Here is a 20971-nt window from a genome sequence, read left to right on the forward strand (position 1 = left end):
CGGGGAAGACCCAGGAAATGGAATAAAATTTGGAGCCAATGGAACTCCTACCGTGGAAATGTATGCACGCCTCCATTCATGGAGACCCCAGAGGTTCCCCTTTCCCCCTGACATGGCATTCCAAATCTTGTGTAGAGTTTATGATTTCTGATCTTGTTTCCTCACTGGCTCTCTCCCTTTCATCATGATGTTTGTATAATACTGTACTGCAGTTTCCCTCCTCCTTGAACACATGTCCGAATGAATTGTCTTATTGCCTTGTGTATAAGTTCTTATTCTTTAATAAAATAAAAATTACAACAAAAAAAATAAAAACAAACAGAACACGCTTTCATGAAAAAAGAACATTTATTGATTACATAAAGTAAACTGCATAGGAACACTTTAAAGTCCACAGAGACACTGACTTTATTTTAAGGCTGCCAGTAGCTGATATACCATCTCTTTGCTACATAGTTCAGCCTACTCCGTGGACCATGGTGGTCGTGAGTAGATGATACATTCAAATACCTCAGTAACACAGAGGTCAGTTCTAACATTTGATCTACGAAATAAATGTGCATAAGCTGTCATGCCTCACAGGAGCAGCCCTGCCATGCAGGACATGGAGCAAAGGTTTTGGTCATAATGGGACCTTAAGTAGGGTCTTCACACTGCCCCCTTCAATCCCCCAGTTTAATGCCATGACCTGTGCCTCTTGGATCAATTATCACACTCCTAGCAGCCCATTAAAAGCAGAGTTCTGATGCCTGGCTAGAGAGACCTGCTTTTATGAGCACGGATAAGCTTTCATTAATCACAGAAAATGAAATGGCCCGAGTGCAGCCGGGCAAGAAAACTACAAAGCAATTGCCTCAAGATGCGCTGCTTCCTGCATACTTTAGACATCACGGATGGCAGGGGTGTTTACTGCCTTGCCCTGGATCTTGTGGCAAGGCAGTTTTATAGGAGTACAGGCTTTAGCCAGAGTGAGAGAGGGTCATTAATCTAGTACTGAGGGGCAGGAATGGAAGGGGGAGGAAGAAGGGATGTCCAGCTGCCATTTTAAACATTAACTGCACTACATTCTTCCATGAACTTATCTAGGAAGACGTTGCCTTTACACTGCTGGGTTTTAGAGTATTCCACTTTTCTGTGCTCTTATAGAAAAATATTGATGTTTCTAGCGATTCAGACAATGCTTCACCTGGAAACAACATGATAGATTATGCACATTTTAAATTTAAAAAGGGACACAATCAAGTACAGCTTTACAGCATAGGTATGCTAGAACAGACTATAAAAAGATTTGGAGCGGGTGGTCTGTATTATTTTACTGCATGCAGTGTTATGCTGAAATACGACATCGTACCATTTTTTCCTTGCAGTTTTCCACATGTAAACTTAGGTTGATGCTGACCTACTCTCACGAAATGACAGATACTGCAAAATGACTCATGGGTTGACACCTGGCCAGTTGTATGTAGGAAGGGTTGGTTTACGAGGATGGACTGATCAGATCTACTAATATTGTGGCAGCGCTTGCAATAATTGCCACTTATTTTTATTTTTCATGATGGCATTCACTATCACTGGGTGAAAAACTATTTTGCATTAGAGACAAAAGGAGGATAAGTTTTTAGTGGTAGCAACACAGTTGTTCTGAATTGGTCTACTGGAGGTAATAATATTTTCATTTGCTGATTTTGTTGCAACATTACTTCTTGCCGCTATGTGGCTTCTGTGGGCCTCGGTGTTCCCGTGTCTTAAGCTCTTACAGGGAGGGGTGCTAAAGAACAGTCTGACAGCGCTGGCAGGTTTTGTCACACTGACCCAAACATGGCAGTAAACCATGACTCTGGGCTTCTGCTGCAAATCGTCAATGTTAATTTATCTGACTTGAGACACTAAAAGACTGAGTTGGACACTGATGGGGAAAATCCAATGTTAACTGCGCTTCTGCCCAACACTGGCAACATAACCATAGGTCTAGCACAGGAAGCAAAGCTGCAGCCACAGCAACTTAAGTTAATCGGATTTAAAGGTTTACACGGAATTCCGTAGTCAAAATCATACAGGTACGACTCCATTTATATTTTCTACAGCTCACAATCTGAGCAACAGGCAACAGATTAAAGTTTGATGGGTGTTCGCCTTTACCACATTACATGCATTCATTGATCTCTTTGCTTTACCCGCTGAATATTCCAACTTGGCATGCTTATTCCCACCAAATTTAGAGACCCTAATAACTAGTGTGATAGTGCCCCATGCAACAGGGAATGAGTGCAGGGACAAACAGCAGTGCACAGGGTGAGGGTACAGATTATCCCTTCACATGCATACTTCGATTATTTTCTCAAAGGTAGAAGAAGTGGTAAATTCGACCCACTGAATATCATTTAGTTCAGTGAAGTGGGATGCCCCACAGATAATTTCTATAGTATTTTAATAATGACTGGGGCCTGTGAAACTGGAAATGCCTCCGATGTGCGCCAAGGTATCCTCACTGTGGTCCTTGATAATGTGCATAATGTACAGTTCCATAATGTGCATACCTGCAAATGTATTTGCAGGACATACTGTGGTTGCACCATACAGCTGCACGCATTATATTATGGGCCACCCAGTTTTTTGAACTCAGTAAGCAGAAACATCTAATGAATATTAATTTAGCTTTATTTAGTAGAAACCAAACGACCCCCTCGGCCATGTAAGGAGGAAAACTGCAGGTATAAATTTCCCAAAATTAAACACCCTTAACTAGAAATGTGTCGTAAACAAAATATATATATTTTTTACAAGTTAAATGTTAAACTGCACTTGATTGTATCCCTACACATAACATACAAGGGAAGACTCACACGTCACTACTTATACAATACAAACGAAAACTTTTTTTTTTTTTTTTTTTTTTTTTTAACTCTGCTGGGTTAACGACAAACTTTTAACACTAAAATGACACCCCGGCTCCCACAACAAATTGGGGGGAAAATATGAAAGCTATGACTTCTGAAAGGAGCTATTACACAGATTTAGGACATACATTTTTAAATTTACACAAAAAGGTGGTTAGAGAAATATTACTATGTCACTACTTAGACACTTAAACATTCAGTCCATAAGCTCTGTCAGAGTACAGAGCATTAAAAGTATCTACCTGAGCTTTCAAGATAATACAATCATTAGGATACGGTCTACGACCATGCAGACACAAAGCTTTTAGAACCATTTGTGGTTGAACAATGAAGTTGTTCGTCAATCTAGCTGGCTTGTTAACCAGTACGTACATTCATTAACAGGCCCAAAGCAGACGATACTCTTTCACTACTGTGGTTTTTATTTTGGCTCATTAGAGGAAGCAGATCTGTTGTTTTCATTAAAATCCCAGATGCAATGTGAGGGGACGACTATCAGTTTTTAGAATCAAAGCTATATCTTGTAAACCTGCTAATGCCAAAACACCATTGTAGTGAGATTCCATTTCCTACTGTGTGCCATTTGTTTAATGGAATGGATGTAGCAGATGGGTACTGGGCTGTAAAGGTAAAGAGAGCATTCGCTTGGGCCAGGAAGTGGAAAAATATCTTCCCTTCGAAAATTTGGTAAATTGTTTTTCTTTTGCATAATAAAGAACTTATTCCGTTAGACTCATTTCTATCTGGAATCTTTTGCGCATGCAGCAAACTATTTTTCTCTTGAAGAGAGCAGACCTATGGGCCTTAAAACAACACTAATAAAAACCAAACAAAACCACTCCAAATATGTTTATCAACAGTAGTTCTCCATAATACTGAAAAATGTGTGTTTAAAGGTTGCATAATGTGTAATCGTGCAATAGGAGGTTATAGAGAAAGTACTAGGTTATTCTGCCTGAGTATTAATTCAGTCAATGCCACCGCCATAAGAACCAAAGCAGAGTTTAACAGCAATACCAACATCTGGCATTTTTCAAAAACATTAAAAGCGAGCATTTTGCCAGGCACTGTACATTTTAAATGCCATGTGGATTTATATATTTTCCAAGAGACTGTTTGTTCTAGAATTGAGGTAGACAGTTAATGGAAAAAGAGGTAGGGTTTCAGGTTTATGTTTGCATTTGTTTTAAGTTTTTTTAGTTTTTTGTTTTTTTTTTAAATCACAGTGACATGGAATAGTCGACTCAAAGGGGGAACATACTAAAGAGAACACAATATCCATATTTGCTAAACGAAATTACCAGTGTGTTTTTTATACAGTTCCAAACTGTTTTCTTAAATACCCCATCATGTTTTGGCACAATATGGATTCACTAAACTTTGGCACACATTTCCTTTTTTTTTTTTTTTACAACTAAGGAAAACGTCAAAAAACAGAAGGCAGAGATTTAATTGGATCAAACCCTACAAAAATCTCAACAAATAAATATTTTTTGGCTTAAACCATACGTGTGTAGGCCGAGTTTATTTAGGCTCTCTTAGAAGAGCCTTGATCCCATTCTATGAGGTCGAATTCCTTAGGCACTATATCCTCTTTCTAACTGTTACTAAGGTTTCCCAAATAAGTTAGACTTATAAGGGATACCAAATGTACTTAATACCTCAAATCACTACAGTAGAAGAAAATTAAAAAATAATATCTGCTTTACACTAATAAGCGCTCAGCCACTGGGACAAATTCAATAGAAATTCTCCACACATTTAATTGCTTTAACTACTGGCTAATGAGTTGCCAAAGCATTTATTTTAGAGCTCTAGAGTTAGATGCAGCAGAGCAGTACTATCAATTTGTGGAGACTACTTCAACAGCTGGGGAACAAATAAGTGTGGAAAACACTACAGCTTTGAAGGAGGAACACTCCCCAAGGCATTTAAAGATGAACTGCAGCGCCCCAGAATTTTGTAGATGAAATATAAAGTTTTCCTTCACCTTTATGGCTCACAAGAAGAATAACTTTCCAAATAGAGCCTCTTTCCTAAAAGAATTTCTTTTAAAATGGACTGAGAAGCACATCTAAGCCTTACAACAACTTCGACTAAGTTGTTCAACAATTCTCTAGGATCTTTTCCATATACTGTTCTTCATTCCACCGACAACGTGGTATTTGAGACAGGGTATGGATTATCTTGAAAGTAAAAAGGTCCTAGTCTTTGTCACTTTTACTGTAACAGATAAAAGTTAGCATTTTTGATTATGAAAATTGACCATAAATATCAGAGATGGTTGGTGAAAACACCCAGTGGCTGAATAAAAATAGATGTTTTTTGATCAAATATATAAATGGACTGTGGCTTTTTCTGCTCTTCATGTGTGGACTATAGCTTCGTTCTTAAGAAGCAAACATACACATTAGAGAATTTTAATTCATCTTACTCATGTAACTGGCTCTGCAGAGGTAATCTACTTGCTTTGTGTGCCATATTTGTACCTCTTCTTAATATGTCAGTAGATATAATTGCTTCATAATCCAACTGCAAATATTTAACAGCCCTCAAAAGGTACAGCCATTACTGGTTTCTACCCCTTTCTACACAAGAATGCTTTTGGCTTTCCTTTCTGTAATAAAACTTTCACCATAATCATGAGTTTCAATTAAGAAATAAATTGTTATAAGAGTGCTTCGCGTTGCCTAGCAGGATAATTGGTATAGGAAAAAAAACTCTGAGTGCAATGCAGGACAGCAAACGCCACGCAGAGAAAGATGCTGGTTGATCATTCTGTTTGTTAGTGTTGAACTGGGAGCAGGAAATTCTACACATACTATTTTACCAAATAATAAACATAGCAGGTATGATTTCCACAAAGAACTGCACCTTGAACTTGTGCCCGAACCAAGACGGGCACAGGTAGCGTTGATAGGACTTTCAACCAGACCTGATGCTACACAAGGGCCAACTAAAATAAAGGAATAAGGCTTAGCCAGATATTTAGACAACTTGGTACAGACAGGCAAACAATATTCACGCTGGTCTGTGATATAATGCGTTACCTCGTCTAGGTTATCATCAATAGCTCATTCCTCTGCTCATTGCAGGAGTTGAATACTACCTAAATTAAAATAATTACACGTTTTTTTAACTGTGTAACAGAAATGTAACATGAAACCACTCAAGCACTATAATGTCTTTGGTACCCGTGTGTGTTTTCCAACTTTCAAACATCTGACATGCGACCGCCAAAGAAGATTCTATATGAAGCATTCACATCAGGATTGCTTCAACTAAAAAAAAAAGAAAATCATCCTTACTTGTTATACCGACGGGTTCAAGCCAGCTCAGACTTTTTTGCAAGTTTGAGAGGATAATTTTTAAAAAATGTTCATCTGGGTATATGGAGATCCAACATAGGCACATTAACTACCAGAAGGTATTGAGAAGAGGGCTGGGCCTGAGGTAGATGCACAAAGACTATGGTAACAAAGCACCCACTATCTAATGTTTCTGCCATTTTTCTGACACACACTTTTGGAGGACTCTTCTTTAGAGTATATTGCACCTCCATACTGGTACAAAGATATGCTTTGCTCTTGCTGCCAGTGAAGCGTCTCAAGTAAGGGCCTAGGAGGAAAAAACAGTCTACTTTTCAAGTGCCAGAAGCAATCCGTCCACGTTGGGGACTTTGTTGGTTTAGCCCCAGGTTAAAGGTACACATTAACAAGCAGATGAAGTCTTGCTTATTGGGTTTCTTTTCACTTCCATGTGCCTTTTAAGAGTATGAAACAACTAGAAAAACCCTACTATTGAAAATGAAGGAAAGACTTCATGACATCGTAACAGTTTACTGCAAATGCTGCTTGCAGCATTTGGGAATCTTTTGCTTGTGTAACAATGGGCCTCCAACGAGCAGCTTTCCCATTTAAAGATCTACATCATTCAACACACATGCAAAATAATGTGCCATTACTTGATAAATCCCTGACTTTAAAAACCTGTCCAAATTGTGCTCTTTTTATAAAAGAAAAACAATATTTTTGTTGTGATGCTTGTAACGTAATCAGTCTTTTTGTCAAAGACTGTGCATTTTAAAAATCAATACTATTTTGCAAATTGTACAATACACACAAGTTAGATGGAAATTAAATGCCAGGCAAAGACTAAGCGGGTAAATAAATGATGCTCTCTCCAACAGTTTTCTATAAAAAACATTAATAGATTTGTGCATGTTCGACATAAACTTCACTTTGAAGTACGGACTTAAAAAAAAAAAAGCCTCCATGCTCCACATTCACTTGAAAAGTTGTTTCTCTAAAGCTATGTGATCCCAAACCACTTCCAGGGCGCTGGGATCAATGCCCAACTTCTAGGAAGCCGACATTTGTAAAACAGGAACAAGCTGAGGTAAGTGAGAGAACACTAAAGTCATTCTCTTCTGCAGCAGCATTAAAAAACAAATAATCAGCAACAAGTAACATTCCTACAAACAATGCCACGTCTAGTTTTTTTTTTAAAGTTTCTTGTCACCTCTATATTCTTTTTTAGTTCAGAGTTTAAGAAATAATCCTCTTGATGTGAGAAGACATTTATGCACCCCGCCCACAAAAAAAAACCTGGCAGGTGTGGGTCAAATATTTACTGCACATTTTGTTAGAAAAACTGTCCCGAAACAAAACGATTGAAAATGAGGTAGATAGAACTGACTTCACAGGCTCATTCCCTGCAGAACTAGTAGTACATTTGTTTACAAACACGTACGATGAGGTAGGTCTTAAGCAGTGTTGTATTTCTGTTTAGCATCCCTGAGACAGTTTCGTCTTAGACCTGTTAGAAGGCAAGAAGTCTATTGTTTCCAAAGTCCACCACAACAATCATGCCATCTGGAGTAACCGCTATTCCAGAAGGCCGGTCCATCTGCCCAAAACCACTTCCTTGTGTCCCAAACTTGCAGGAAAAGCTGCCATTGGATTCAAATATTTGCACCCGGTGGTTTCTAGAGTCTGCCACAATGATGCGTCCCTCTTGATCCACCGCCACACCCTGCGGGCGCAAGAACTGTCCATTGCTTGTGCCTTCTGAGCCCAGGAAGCGTGCCGATTGGCAGTCTGGGTGGATGACCAGCAGGCGATGGTTGTTGAAATCAGTCACAACCAGATGCCCCTCGTGGTTGAATGCTACCCCTCTGGGAGAATCAAAGTGCTTCCACAAGGCCCCTTCAAAACCGTACTTGTTCAGGAACACACCATCAGGACCAAACAACTGTATACGATGGTTCCTGGTGTCAGAAACCAGGATTTTGCCTTCTACATTGACCGCCACATCCCAGGGGTAATTGAACTGCCCATTTTTGGTGCCCTTCTCCCCAAACTTTAGAATAAACTGTCCATCGAACATGAAGATCTGTATGCGATGATTGTCTTTATCTGCCACAACAATTCTCCGAGAGCTGTCACAGGCTACTCCAGCGGGTCGATCAAACTGACCTGCTCTGGAGCCTAGTGTTCCAAACTTGTGATGGAAGGTGCCACACGGCTTGAACACTTGAACACGGTTATTACTACGGTCAGCAACAATGATGTAGCCTTCCTTGTCCACACAGACTCCCCATGGGCGGCACAACTTGCCTTCATGGTCTCCTTCACCACCAAATGAGAGTGCAGGCAGACCAATGCCAACGTAACTGCGGCCTGACTTTACACTCACTTTAAACGGGCTATTTTCGATATGCTGGTTACACACCATGACAGAGAGGAGATGTTCACCTTCCAACTGCGGCCGGTAGCTCACCAAATATGTTCCATTTTGCTGGTCACTGACATCGGCACCAAAAAAGTTCCCATCAGGGCCAACCAGCAGCACTGTGATCATGTCACCACCTGAAAGGCGTGTCTCCCCATCGTGATCATAGCCAATTACAGTAAATGAAGCCACCTTGCCTTGCAATGCACGTTTCAGACCTTCACCAGAAGCTTTTGTAAGAGGAGCAAAAGCTCCACTGCTGACCATACCAATTGACTTAATTGCTAGATACAAAGCTTGGTCAGGCGGAGTAAACATGATTCTGTCATCTTCCTGGGGCTGCAGGATGCCTCTTACGTTCTTCAACTCCTGCACTTGGGCCAGCATACGATCTCTGGCTAGCAGAATGTCCATGCTGCGTCCTTCCTCCAAGACCTGCTGTACAGCACTTATTGTATTGTCCAACTTGCTTAGATTTTGTCGCAATTTTTCCACTTGCAGATAGAGGGATTTGGCTTTCACTTGACGGATTTTTTCCACCTATGGGGAAAAAAAATGAAATGTTTTATAAAATTACCAGCATTGTTCAAGTTAAGTAGAAACCAAGGTATAAAAGGTAACTAATGTCAGAACGTTTGCAACACTTCAGACAATGTTTCTAGGTAAATATATAGCAATTGTCCGGTCACCACAAAACATCTCCTCTCTACAACGGTGCGGCTCTTAGAAAACAAGTGGGAACTGAGCATCAGTATAGATTTAGTGCATAAGGTTCTCCTTTATCAAAACACACAGATATTGCACCTTGTAAAGTACAGCACACTTAGTTTGCTCTTCATTTGGTAAATACAAACGTGATTTGGGTTAGAACACTTTACAGCCAATGCTGCTATTGGGCATGCTCTCGTCTCCCTTTGGAAAATGTTATAAGATTCTGCATCTGAAGAGGCACCTGTTTAGGCAGCATGTTGGCCTGCAAAACTGCAGACAACCCTGGCTACAGTCTTTGTATTACCGCCGTTAATTTCCATTAGCAGTTTTTCTCGTTACCCCACGAGAACCCTAAGGGTTATGCAATTTCTAGGATATGTACTCAAAGCAATACACGAAATTACAGAAATAGGAATACTTTAAACTACACAAATGAATAAATATTTTATTTAATTCACAAACATAAAAATTGAAGTTAATAGCAAGGTCACAGATCTCTAAAAAAAAATTTATTTGAAAAGCCGAAGCGATAAGCTAAACTCAAGCATATCACTTTTTCTGTTTTGCTCCAAAAGCGTGTTCTCTTTTTGTTGATTTATCGATTGAGGCCACCCATTATCCATACTATATTCGGTTTGCTCCCACAAATCAAGCCAAAAGAATTTTCAGCCTCCAATTTCAAATGACTTCACATGTACAGAACATTTTATAATTCTCAATGTTACATTTTGCTTCTTTATCTAGATACACACTTGATTAATTTGCTGATATTATTAACATTTTGTAAACTGTAGCGGACTCCCTGTGTAGGCATCGTATACTCAGAGGGATCCGTCTACCACAGCATAAGAACAGTTTTCCTAGATAGTGTCATGTAGCAACCTACTGGGTTCTGCTGACACTACAAAACAAATAAAACAAAGGGTCGACCTTGAATCTAGGGAACTGGGTTAGAGCCTCGGCAATGACGCTGAACATCCTGTGACTCTGGGCAAATCACTTAACACCTTAGCAGCTATGGAACGTCCAGCTCCAGTACTGAACGTTCCATTGCGCAGGTGAGGTTCGAACGTCCAACGGCCGACGGCAGCACTCCTGAGGTAGTGGAGCCGTTGGACTAGGCGCAGCACTTATGAGGTTAATATCCCCGTGCCTAACAAAGACCTCATGAAACGCGACTGGTGCTATGTGAAGCGCTCTAATACCCGATACCTTCGGGTCAAGTTCGCGCTATATAAAACTCCATAAAATAAAAAATAAACCATGGTTCGTAAACACTTGCTCCTTACTGGTCCCATTACATGCTCATTTCGTCAACTATAAAAACGAATGCTAGCTGAATAGTATTTCTTTACTCAAACATTTGGGTCAGAACCATGCATCAAATGTCCTCCAACTTTCCTAACTGGCAGTTTGTAAGAGCATAGTGGCCACAGACAACAAATAATATTTGTAAAGTTCAAAACTCACTATACAGAGAAACAGTGGCCCACTGTGATTCTCATTGATGACTCTCTTTCCACCGTGACTAGGCATTGTTTGAGTCGCTTACGGATACAAAGGGGGTCTGGGGTGGGGAGGCGGGGGTGATAGATCTAAGGCAGGTTGTTCTGACGGTGGTTAACTCGATAGGGAAAGGAACTGTAGTTGGTTCAGGGATAAGGTAATGAGAGCTTTTATATTCAAGTAGGTCTACTGATGGCATGAGCAGTGTAAGGTAGTGCAAGCAACTGGATGCATCTGGAAACCAGCATTATATGCAGATCTTAGGTAGCTCAAGAGCCAGACAGTTTGGTCGTGCTCGTGGATAGCAAATACGAGGATTTTATGAAGGGGGCTAGAGAGTACAAGTCAGGGAGCAAGATCGGCTGTGGCAACAATTACGTTCAGAGTACTAGTGCATTAATGATGGTACTTGCACAGACTGGAGTGGACATTGGTCTCTCTCAAATCCAACAGAACGGCCTTATATGGCAAAGTGGCACCAGGTGCGTTGGTAATATCTAAACCTTGTTTCTGCTCCTGCAGTGTCATGGGATCCAGAGCGTTTGGCATCACCTATCACCATTCAAAGAGGTTTGTCTTGTTGTTCAAGGACATTTGGAATATTACATCCAAAATCATCTGACTAAGTATATTGAACAAGCCAAAGCCACAGATTGGCCAAGGACCATTATGCCTCTTTTCTCTGTGCCAGGGAAAAGATCAAGACCCTGCTACATGATGTTGGCCAATGATCACATCCCATGGCCATGAAGGTGGATTTAAAGCCTTTCCTAGATACACGACTGTCTCAAACAAGTCCCAAATCTCTTTTTGGAGCACTGCCCAGCCTCACCCAGGCAATAAAAAAAAAAAGGTCACTGCTACTTTCACCACAGTAAGAAGAGTGATCAATCAGTCTTCTTTGGAACCACAGTCTACAGCCAGTCACAACCTTAGGTGATATTTTCAAGATTGCGGATCGTGCAGCAGAAAAAGGGTTTTTAGAAAGGCTAGGTTGGATATTTTCACCTCTCCATCTGTGGCACCTCTGAAGGAGGTGTTGTTTTAGCCAGTGGTGGGAAGACATGCATACGGTGTTGGTTGTTTTGGCCTTTATTCTAGCTCCCTCTTTGGCTCCAGAGCCCTCAGCTTTACCTTAACTAATGCGTGGTTAAGCCTGGTAACAAAGCTTGTGGTGTTACAAAGTTGGCACCTGTGAATAAACAACATTAACAATGTTACTCACTTTGTAAAATCACAAGAAGGAAAAAATTGAGAACATTGTTCGGCTGCAATTCTCAGTACCCTGTTTTTCTTTCATGGAATACTCCATACATTTGGTCATGCACTGAGAAGAACACACTTTACATCGTAAAAGAGAATATATATCCTTTTTATTGAAGGTCCTTCTTAGGAACACTTGAAATAGTTAATCTTCAGTTTATACAATATCCGTCAAACACTTGATTATAATCTTCGCCAACATGCAGTGATAAAAACAGCCAAGCCAACACGTGTTTCGCGAACCTGTTACTGACTTTGTTGTACTCTATCCCATCATCTTCTGCTAAACGCTGTATGTTTTCTGCGAAACAGAGCACTGCGTATTCTTAATAGGAAAAGAAAGTTTCTTTAAATCTTTAAAGTTTCTAGGGAAGGGTACCTGAAAAATTATAGATAATTAACTTGTTTTGTACTCAGATGGCTTTATTAGCTTTCTATAATGAGGAAGGTGTATTACCTCATCCAGATTCTAACTCTGCATCGTATTAGCAGTTCCATATAATAAAGTTTATATAGAGCACGTAAAAGAATTCTGCTCTAAACCCACGACTGCTCCAGCTATATGAAGATCCACCTGCCATAAGTGACACCAGGCCTTCTTGCCCCATCTCATCAACCTATCCTTTTTCAGGCAAGTAGTATTGTGCAGGCTTCAGCCACAGAACTGAAGGATAACACTATGCCTGTAAAACCTACTGAGGCAGAAAAAAAAAATGGACTCATTAGGCAAAAAGGTTTTCTTGTATGGGAGTCTCTACTTCAGGTCTTGCTATCAAACATAGCTGCAAGCAAGTTGTAAGCACGCCCTAGAACGATTGGTAAATCCTACTTTCCGGATCTTAAAGGTCCTGTCACAAGCTCCTATAGGAAGACATGGACACCCTGTTGGTTTTCTTTCTGATAGCCCTGGTTGTTTTTGCAATCGACTTCACCTGTGAGTCACGTCACGTGACCGACGTTCGTAGAGCGGTGAGTGCAGCTCTGTGCACTGAACTAGGACCAGATCTGAGCTGACCTGTTCAACCAGCGCTGGTCAACCGGCGGCAGGATAGGCGGAAGGAGAAGGAGAAGCTGAACGTGGGAGTGCGGTGGGACGGCAAGTGAAAACGGTGAGGCCGTCGGAAGGGGACTTGGGTTTGGTTCTGTGCGTCCTGCGGACTGTTTGACTTATTACATCTCCCAGCCCTTTCTAGCTTCCCTTCGCCCCGCCCTCCTCTGACAACCGTGCCACCCGGATCCCCCGCAAACCAGGTTACATCTCGGTGGTTGGAGGACAAAGGCAACAAAGAAGTTTCGAGAGCAAGCGTGGCTGCCCTTTAGCAGGCGTCCGTACCAAGAGAGTTCCCCTGGTAGTTTGCCGTGGCAATCCTATAGCTCTGGTGCAGCCTGCAACTACCTTGTGAGCCCCGCTTGCCACATTCTGCTACACTTTGAGCCCTGGGAATGTCTGCACTCTGAATCCTAAATTCGCCGTCTCAGTCACAGCACCCTCCCAGCAGCAACCCAGCACTTTGCATCCAGCATCCAGAATTCAGCAACCTACAGTTTCTAGCTCAGCTCCCAGCTTCCAGCCCACACCTCACAGCTTACAGTTTACAGCCTTCAGCCAAAAGCCCACAGCCAGTGGTTTTCGCTGAACTTTGGTGCCCTTCCTGCTCCTAGTCCTTTTTTTTTGCCTCAGACTGCTTTGAACGCGCCTTGTCTACCCCAGTTCCTCATATCTTCCTACGTTAAGCGCCCTCATTGCTGAATTCCCCAGGAAGGCCGGCTGCACCCCCTCCCAGGAGGTGTTTTTCTTTCTTAAAGCATGAGATCGGGGCGGGTGAGGAAAGTATCAGCAAGGTTTGTAAAAAAAAAAAAAAAAAATCGCAAGAGTGAAGGCACCTCTAAGTAGTTTGGAAGCATTGGCCGAATTTCCCGAACCCTCCAAACAATCACAACTACCTCCCGCAAGTTTACAAACTGTTTGTGACCAGGATTTAGGACCCGCACCCAAGCTCTGGCAGCCTTCAATGCAAACCCGACTCTCCAAAGCACACCTTCCACATTCCGCAGTTGATGGGATGGCTGCAGCGCAGGAACATCAGAGAATAGAGGCACTGAAACCGGGCACAATAGCCCGCCCAAGGCCAACGATTAAACTTACATTAACACAAATGATGTTTGTGCCAACATTTGGCTCTACGTGGGTTTAAGATACAGTTACAGGGAATGAATCAACACACTTGATGCTGAGCATGCTGAGAGCTGGTAGCTGTTGATGTGATCTCCTCCTACTGAGAATTAGAGGTATGGGTCCGCCCTGCTAAGAACCCAGATGAGACCTTCTTAGATATAATATAATATGCTAATTAGGGTGCGCGAAATATAGGTGATACAGAATTCTATAGATTTTGCATCATAAAATGCTATCACCTTTTGCTTACTATGGATTAGTGACTATGCTGCTGACTCTGATTTTCATAATATGTGTATTGATATTATACAAGATACTGCGTTTCAGAGTGCTGCATTGAAAAATAAACATTTCAAACTTGCACGTGTTTTCTTTGCCTCCCAGTTTCGGTTTGGAATGATAATATAACGAAAGAGTGTTCATGTGTTCCACGATACCTGAGGTACTCTAAGTTCATGTTCTGGATTGTCTAAGTCATTGGTAAGTTATTACTGCCGATGAGACACTGTAGCTAGCTTGGTAAGGGGATTTCTGAAACAAAGGTGAGTTGTGGGTCACCCTAACTCACCCAGGTTCTAGATCTCTGTGCACAGTTCTGTGAGAGAACGGAAACCCTGCGACAGGACTACTTTAAGAGGCTAGCGCCATCGGCGTCCTTGAAGAGGAACCCCAGCACAGCAGACCCACCACAGATTATCCCACCAACGAAAACTATTGTGCCTTCGAATCAAATTTTGATTCAACCCATGAACATTTTGATTCAAGTAGTTGCTAATGAAGGTTTAGGTTTCTCGCTACAATATTCTACAGCAAAGATGGCCTCTCAGAATACGGATTCAGCAGAAGCCCCAAAAGCCCTAGAAGGAAACCAACTGTCTCAGTCATCCGGACAGCACTTTTTGGATCAAAATTCAGTTCAAATGGAACCGATCCTCTCCCAAGTCCCCTCCTTTAATGTTTCCAGTTCACCAATTGCTCACCCAGTTCAGAACCCAAGTCAGTTTTCCCCATTAGCATAAAAATTGTCATCTGTAACTCTACCCGACAGCCAAAAAAAGAGCACTAGGGTTTTGATCCCTCAAGTTGTGTCACATTTCCGCACCCAATTTGACAATTCCAACTCATAAAAGGTCGATCAAGGTCACCAAACTGGTAATTCAGAAGGACTGGGTGAGAATGTTATCCTTTCCTCTCTAGATCTCAATTTTTTTTCAACAGATCCTCAAAAACCCGCCGTACAGGCAAGTCCATCAAGTAGTCTCAATGATCTCTTGTCTCAGTTATTGCAAACTCTCCAAACCCCGGCAGCAGCCTTAGCATATCACTCAGACAAGATGGACCTGCAGGTGCATCTTTTGAACACGCTAGCGGTGTACACCGCAGGAATTGACCAAAAACTAGAGGCCATCAATCAGCACTTCACTAAAGCCCAATCTCAAGTCCAAATGGTACAATCGGTGTGCTGCTGTTCCCCCATAATCCATTCTTTATCATCTCTACCACAATTTCTTTCCTCAGTACTAACAGAAGTAAATAAACTCCCATTGCCAGAGTCACCAGACCTCCCGCCCCCAGCTCTTAACCCAGGCAAGGGGCCCCATCACCATCGAAGACCAATTCTCATCCACCTCCCAGCATTCCATGGAGCATGTAGACAGTAAATAAACTTCCACCCAATTAGTTCAAGAATACAATAAACATAGGCTGTCAAAATGGGAAAGAAAAAAACTACGGAAGAGTTGGAACACACATGCAATCGGAACCAAAACCCTAAACGATAGTAGCCTCATCACTGCCAACTTAGACCAAGCACATGTGCCATTACATACCTCTGGAGTAAACATGTCTTCGAGCCCTGTAGCAAAAAGTTCTACTTGCCAGAGAGATTGCTCACTCCCTCACACTGAGCAAGAGGGCATTTTCCAAGGCCAACATCCCCATTTACAGCACCTCGCGCAAGTAACGCCTGGATTCAGTCGACCTGCAATAGCCGTGCCTATTCCAGTTACAGAACAACTGGGAACCGAAATTCCCACGAAGTTCCCCTCAGTTACCCGCCCGAATTATCGGTCAACAGAAGCGGGTAAGCTCCCCCACGTCCCGAAATGTGCAGTCAAGGAACCAGTTTACCAGATTTTTTCAAACGCTTCATGCGATCAACAGCTGGCGCCTATGAGTAAAAGTCTCTCTACTTTAACCACAACAATTAGAGACTGCGAGCCGTCTTCTTCATCGGCAGTTACATGTTCGATACAACAGGTTTCGATCGACAACCCAAAGAAGTCAAAGCCTTTAATGATCAACGAAGTTCCTGTTCAGCCCCCCTCCAACCCAGACACCGTAATATTGCTAACTCCAGAGTATGTTTCAAGAGGCCCCCAAGACATCTTAAACCGAGGGAACATACTAAGACTTCTCAAATCATTTCCCGACTTGTGCTCCCTGCTGTCCAACGACATAATCTCCATCAAATTTATTCCACCGTCTGGTACCAACGCGGGTGATACAACTAAATTAATGCTTGGGTCTTCAACAATTCAAGAACTAGTCCAGTCAAAAACCGAACAATTCAAAAATTGGGGAATAACCATGTCAACGTTTATCCATCAATTTTGGAAAATAATCAGACCCAAGTGACAGCTCGGTTCCTTTTTCAGTACTAAAGTCAGCAAGAAGTCGCTCTCCCACAGCAACCCAGGAGTACCCAATAAACCAGCAAAACCCCGAAAATGTCGATTGGTCATGGCTCCCTGGAGACCTAGTAAGGAGCCGAATGACTGAAAAGCCCCCAACCTCGGTCTGTCAATATGTTCCTAGAATATAAACAGCCTTGGTCACAAAATCCAATCAGCAGCTACCCTTGGTTTTCTAAAGGAACATGATATTATTGTGCTGCAGGAAACCTGGGCAACACACAGTATTCCCATTAATGGCTACCTTGAATTTGCGTATTTCGTAACAAGATAATCCAAATTTGGCAGGCCGAGTGGTGGCCTGGTGATTTATGTGTCAACCAAACTTTCCCAGTCCATTAAGCAGTTAAAATTTGAGGCTCTCCAGAATCCTTTTGGGCAATCAGATCGATAGCCAGCTCCTTCTTTTGAACGTTTATATATCCCCACCTAGCATGGAGAAAAAATTAAAACTGGATTGCCTGGCTAATACCGCCTGCAACCTGCCCAGTGAATATGGCAGTATACCAAGCATAATCACAGGAGATTTTAACACCAACCTTCACTGCAACTTCACAGAAGAACCAGAATCAGCCCTCTCTATGGTTCATTACACCTTGCCACAAAGTCAATTTCCCGTAGGAAACAGACCATCACAATTGATGGAGTATGCAGTCACTCAGTTAGATAGCATAGGTTATACCCTACTGAATGGTCGTTTCACCACGGATACCCCTCCAGCCTGGACTTGAACCAACGGCCATATCTTCTCCTTTCTGGATTTTTCCCAAGGTAACATGGAACTTCCCCCTTTTATTGAGAGTTATCATATCGCACCACAAGGTGAGAGTGACCACCGGGCGCAAATTATAACAATTTGTGCCAACATCCTGAGTTATCAGGCGCTTGCTCATAGACACGCAGCCTGCTACACAGAGAATTTAAAAAGGATGAAATGGTCAGATGATGCAGCACCCTTTTTTATTGAAAAATTTAGAAGATTGTTAACTCAACTATCTGCCACTGATTTCCCTCCAGTCTGCACCTGGGCCAGCTTTATTAATCAACTATTAGAAGCAGTTCCACTCAACAGGGGCACTGAGCACTTCAAATCTCGACCACACATTTCAACAGCTACAAAAAAGGTAAATTTACGCAGAAATCGGGCCCTTCGGAAATGCAGGAAGAGCCCGGGTAATAACACTGCTCTCACTGACTACAAGCAAGTTCAGGAAGCTTTTTAGTCGGCAGTACGTAAGGAAAAACAAGTAGCCATGGATCAATTCTGGGTGAAGCTCCTCTATGAAAGCAAGAATCCAAACTCAAAGAAATTCTGGTGTCTTTTAAATAGGGACAAGCTAGGTGGAAGCGGCTATGGCAGTGCAAACATCAGTGCGGATGAATGGACCCTCTATTTATCATCTCATTTTAAGAGTAATGATAAGGAAGACGACTGTTCCAACCTTTCTAGTACGCCTAACGCATAGGTACTAGCCTTGGTGGCTACGAAACCAACATGGCCGGGCCTCAGCTCTGCATTCGTAAGTACATCACTAGTACCCATAAATGTGGCTAGTGTGAATAACATCGATCCTCTCCCTGAGACGACATTGACCCCGGAAGAACTAAATCATAAGATTCTATGTTTAATTAAGAAAGCTAGAGCCGATGGTGCTCCCGTGCCAAACTGTCTCCCCCAGGCCCTGTATAAATCGGAAGCTGAATTCTGGTCAGTTCATCTGTTTTCTAATTGCAGGTTAAACAACACTGTCCCCGAGTCCTGGAGAGGTCCATCATTCATCCCATATATAAGGGTGGGAAAAGAAACGACCCCAGTAACTACCGAATTATAGCACTTTTAGACGAGGAGTCTAAATACTACGCCAGCATTCTGTTGGACGAGCTACTGGCCTGGACCAAGGAAACTAAGCGCATCCCCTTCAATCAGACAGGGTTTGTGGCCAATTCTGGTACAACAACTAACCTACTAACTGTTATATTTAATATAGGTCTCTTTTGCCTGGCTGGAATTTCCCTGTGGCTCACATGATGTCACTGCTAGAATGCTTGGTGACATCGTCGAATGTTGGGGGCTTGGCCTGTGTCTCAGCTGGCAGTTGGTACCAGGCAGGCTGACTGACAGGGAGGTCACTCCTGGTGGGGTTTTGTATTTCCATCTTAATAACTTGACCTGAAACTCAACTTGAATAAAAGTAACCTGATTATGCACCTGGCTCAAGGACTTCTATTTACAACACTAACCCTATCTGTTTTGATAGAGAAAGCGTCAGTCCAACAAACCCAACTACACTGCTGCGCCGTAGATTTTAAAGCGGCCTTCGACCGAGTGCCCCGGGACCTACTGTGGCAAAAATGAATGAATGAATGAATGAATGAATACCCTCTTATATAGCGCATGGCTACTCTTGAGCATCCCAGCGCTGTAAGACCAGAGGACATAGAAAGACACTATTAGAAAAGCATCTCACCTTCAAACGGGAGGTCCAGGATCTTATTTTGGCCCTCCTGACGAAACCAGGTGGTTCTCAACCGACGGCGTAACACCGCTGACCCTGCTAAGGCACGGGAAGCCGTTGAAGCTATATCCATAGCACAATCAATTACTTCGGAGGATGATTTTTCTCCCTCCATCAGAACTCTTGGCCTCTTCCGACGCGGAGTCTGGCAGTTGTTCCACAAATGGCTCCAAGTCACACCACATCTGGCGATCGTATCTGCCTAGAATGGCTAGAGCATTTGCTGCTCGAACAAGCAAGCTGGCCATGGAAGAAAACCTCTTCCCCACGTTATCCAATCGTCTACCGTCCTTGTCCGGAGGCGTAGTCAAAGGCGTGGAAGGGTTTTTGGATTTGCTCTGCGCGGCCTGCGAGATCACAGAATCAGGTTTAGGCTGTCCAAGAAGACAAGCAGGACTGCCATCCGGAGACTTCTATTTCTTCTCCAGCCGGGGAAGAACAGGGATAACAGTGGCCGGATTCTGCATGATCTTGATCCCCTTCCTCCGACACATGTTCAATTATGGGAATAGATTTGACTGATTTTCTGTATTGTTCTTTGAAATCATACAGGAAACATTCAGACTGCTCCCTTGTAATTGGCAGTCCGTACCTCTTCGATGCTCTTTCCATGAGGTTATGAAACCCCCCTATATCGACTGGCGGCGATAGGGATGTATCTCGACCAGTGGTGTCAGGATCCTGTAGGCCACTGTCACCGGGATCAAAGTCTGAGTCCTGCAATGGATCAGTCAATGGATCGACCTGTACTTCCTCATCGGAAGAGGTATCCTGCAGAGCGATATTGGCTGGCTCGGGGTCCGATGTCCGTGAGAGGACCGCTGGTATGACCACCGGTGGTGTGAGAGGTACAACTTGTGAAGGAGGAACTACGACAGCTGATTGCGCCTGCTGCAGCACCGGAGCTGGAGGTTGTGCATGCTATACTGAAGGTTCTGACGGAAACCTGGTTCTGTAGTCCTGCAGCATCATCTGTAGATCAGAGACTAGAGAGGCCGACATGGCCACCATGTCCTGTCCCAAACCAGGAGGAAGTCGCCCCTGAGGAACATAGTGATGCACATGTTGGTCATATGAATGTTTATAGTATTCCTCTGTGTCAGTCTCTTGCAATTTTACATTTATATCTGAGGGACTGTAGGCATCCCCATAATGGCCTCCATCTTCCTACTCCTCATCCGACTCGTCATCCAGAAGCATTGTTGGTGGAAGAGACGAAACCCTTCTAGGAGACGTCATTTCAGGTGTCATTTTCGGCTTCTGTATTGGAAATTGCAGTTTTTGACCCGTCGACGGCCTAGTTGACGGTGCAGTCGTCGAAGGTGTGGCAGTCGTCGACGGAATCGACGATGGATTAGTCAACGGCATACTGGACTTCGTCAACGGAGTCTATCGTCGACGGAGTCTATCGTCGTCAACGGTATTATAGTCGACGGTGTAATCGTCGACGGTTTCGTCGCCGAACTCGTTGTCATC

General features: G+C 42.8%; 1 protein-coding gene across 1 annotated transcript in view; it reads right to left on the bottom strand.

Moving 5' to 3' along the window:
- Window positions 1-335: 335 nt before the first annotated feature.
- The window catches only part of TRIM71 (tripartite motif containing 71), a 385784-nt gene continuing 365148 nt past the window's right edge, over window positions 336-20971 (bottom strand). The window contains exon 4 of the mRNA XM_086942098.1: window positions 336-9170. Within this exon, the coding sequence (XP_086798224.1) occupies window positions 7719-9170 (1452 nt within the window). The 3' untranslated portion in view covers window positions 336-7718. The remainder of the gene's footprint in view (window positions 9171-20971) is intronic.

Source organism: Lissotriton vulgaris, chromosome 10 (assembly GCF_964263255.1).
Source record: "Lissotriton vulgaris chromosome 10, aLisVul1.2, whole genome shotgun sequence".
NCBI lineage: Eukaryota > Metazoa > Chordata > Amphibia > Caudata > Salamandridae > Lissotriton > Lissotriton vulgaris.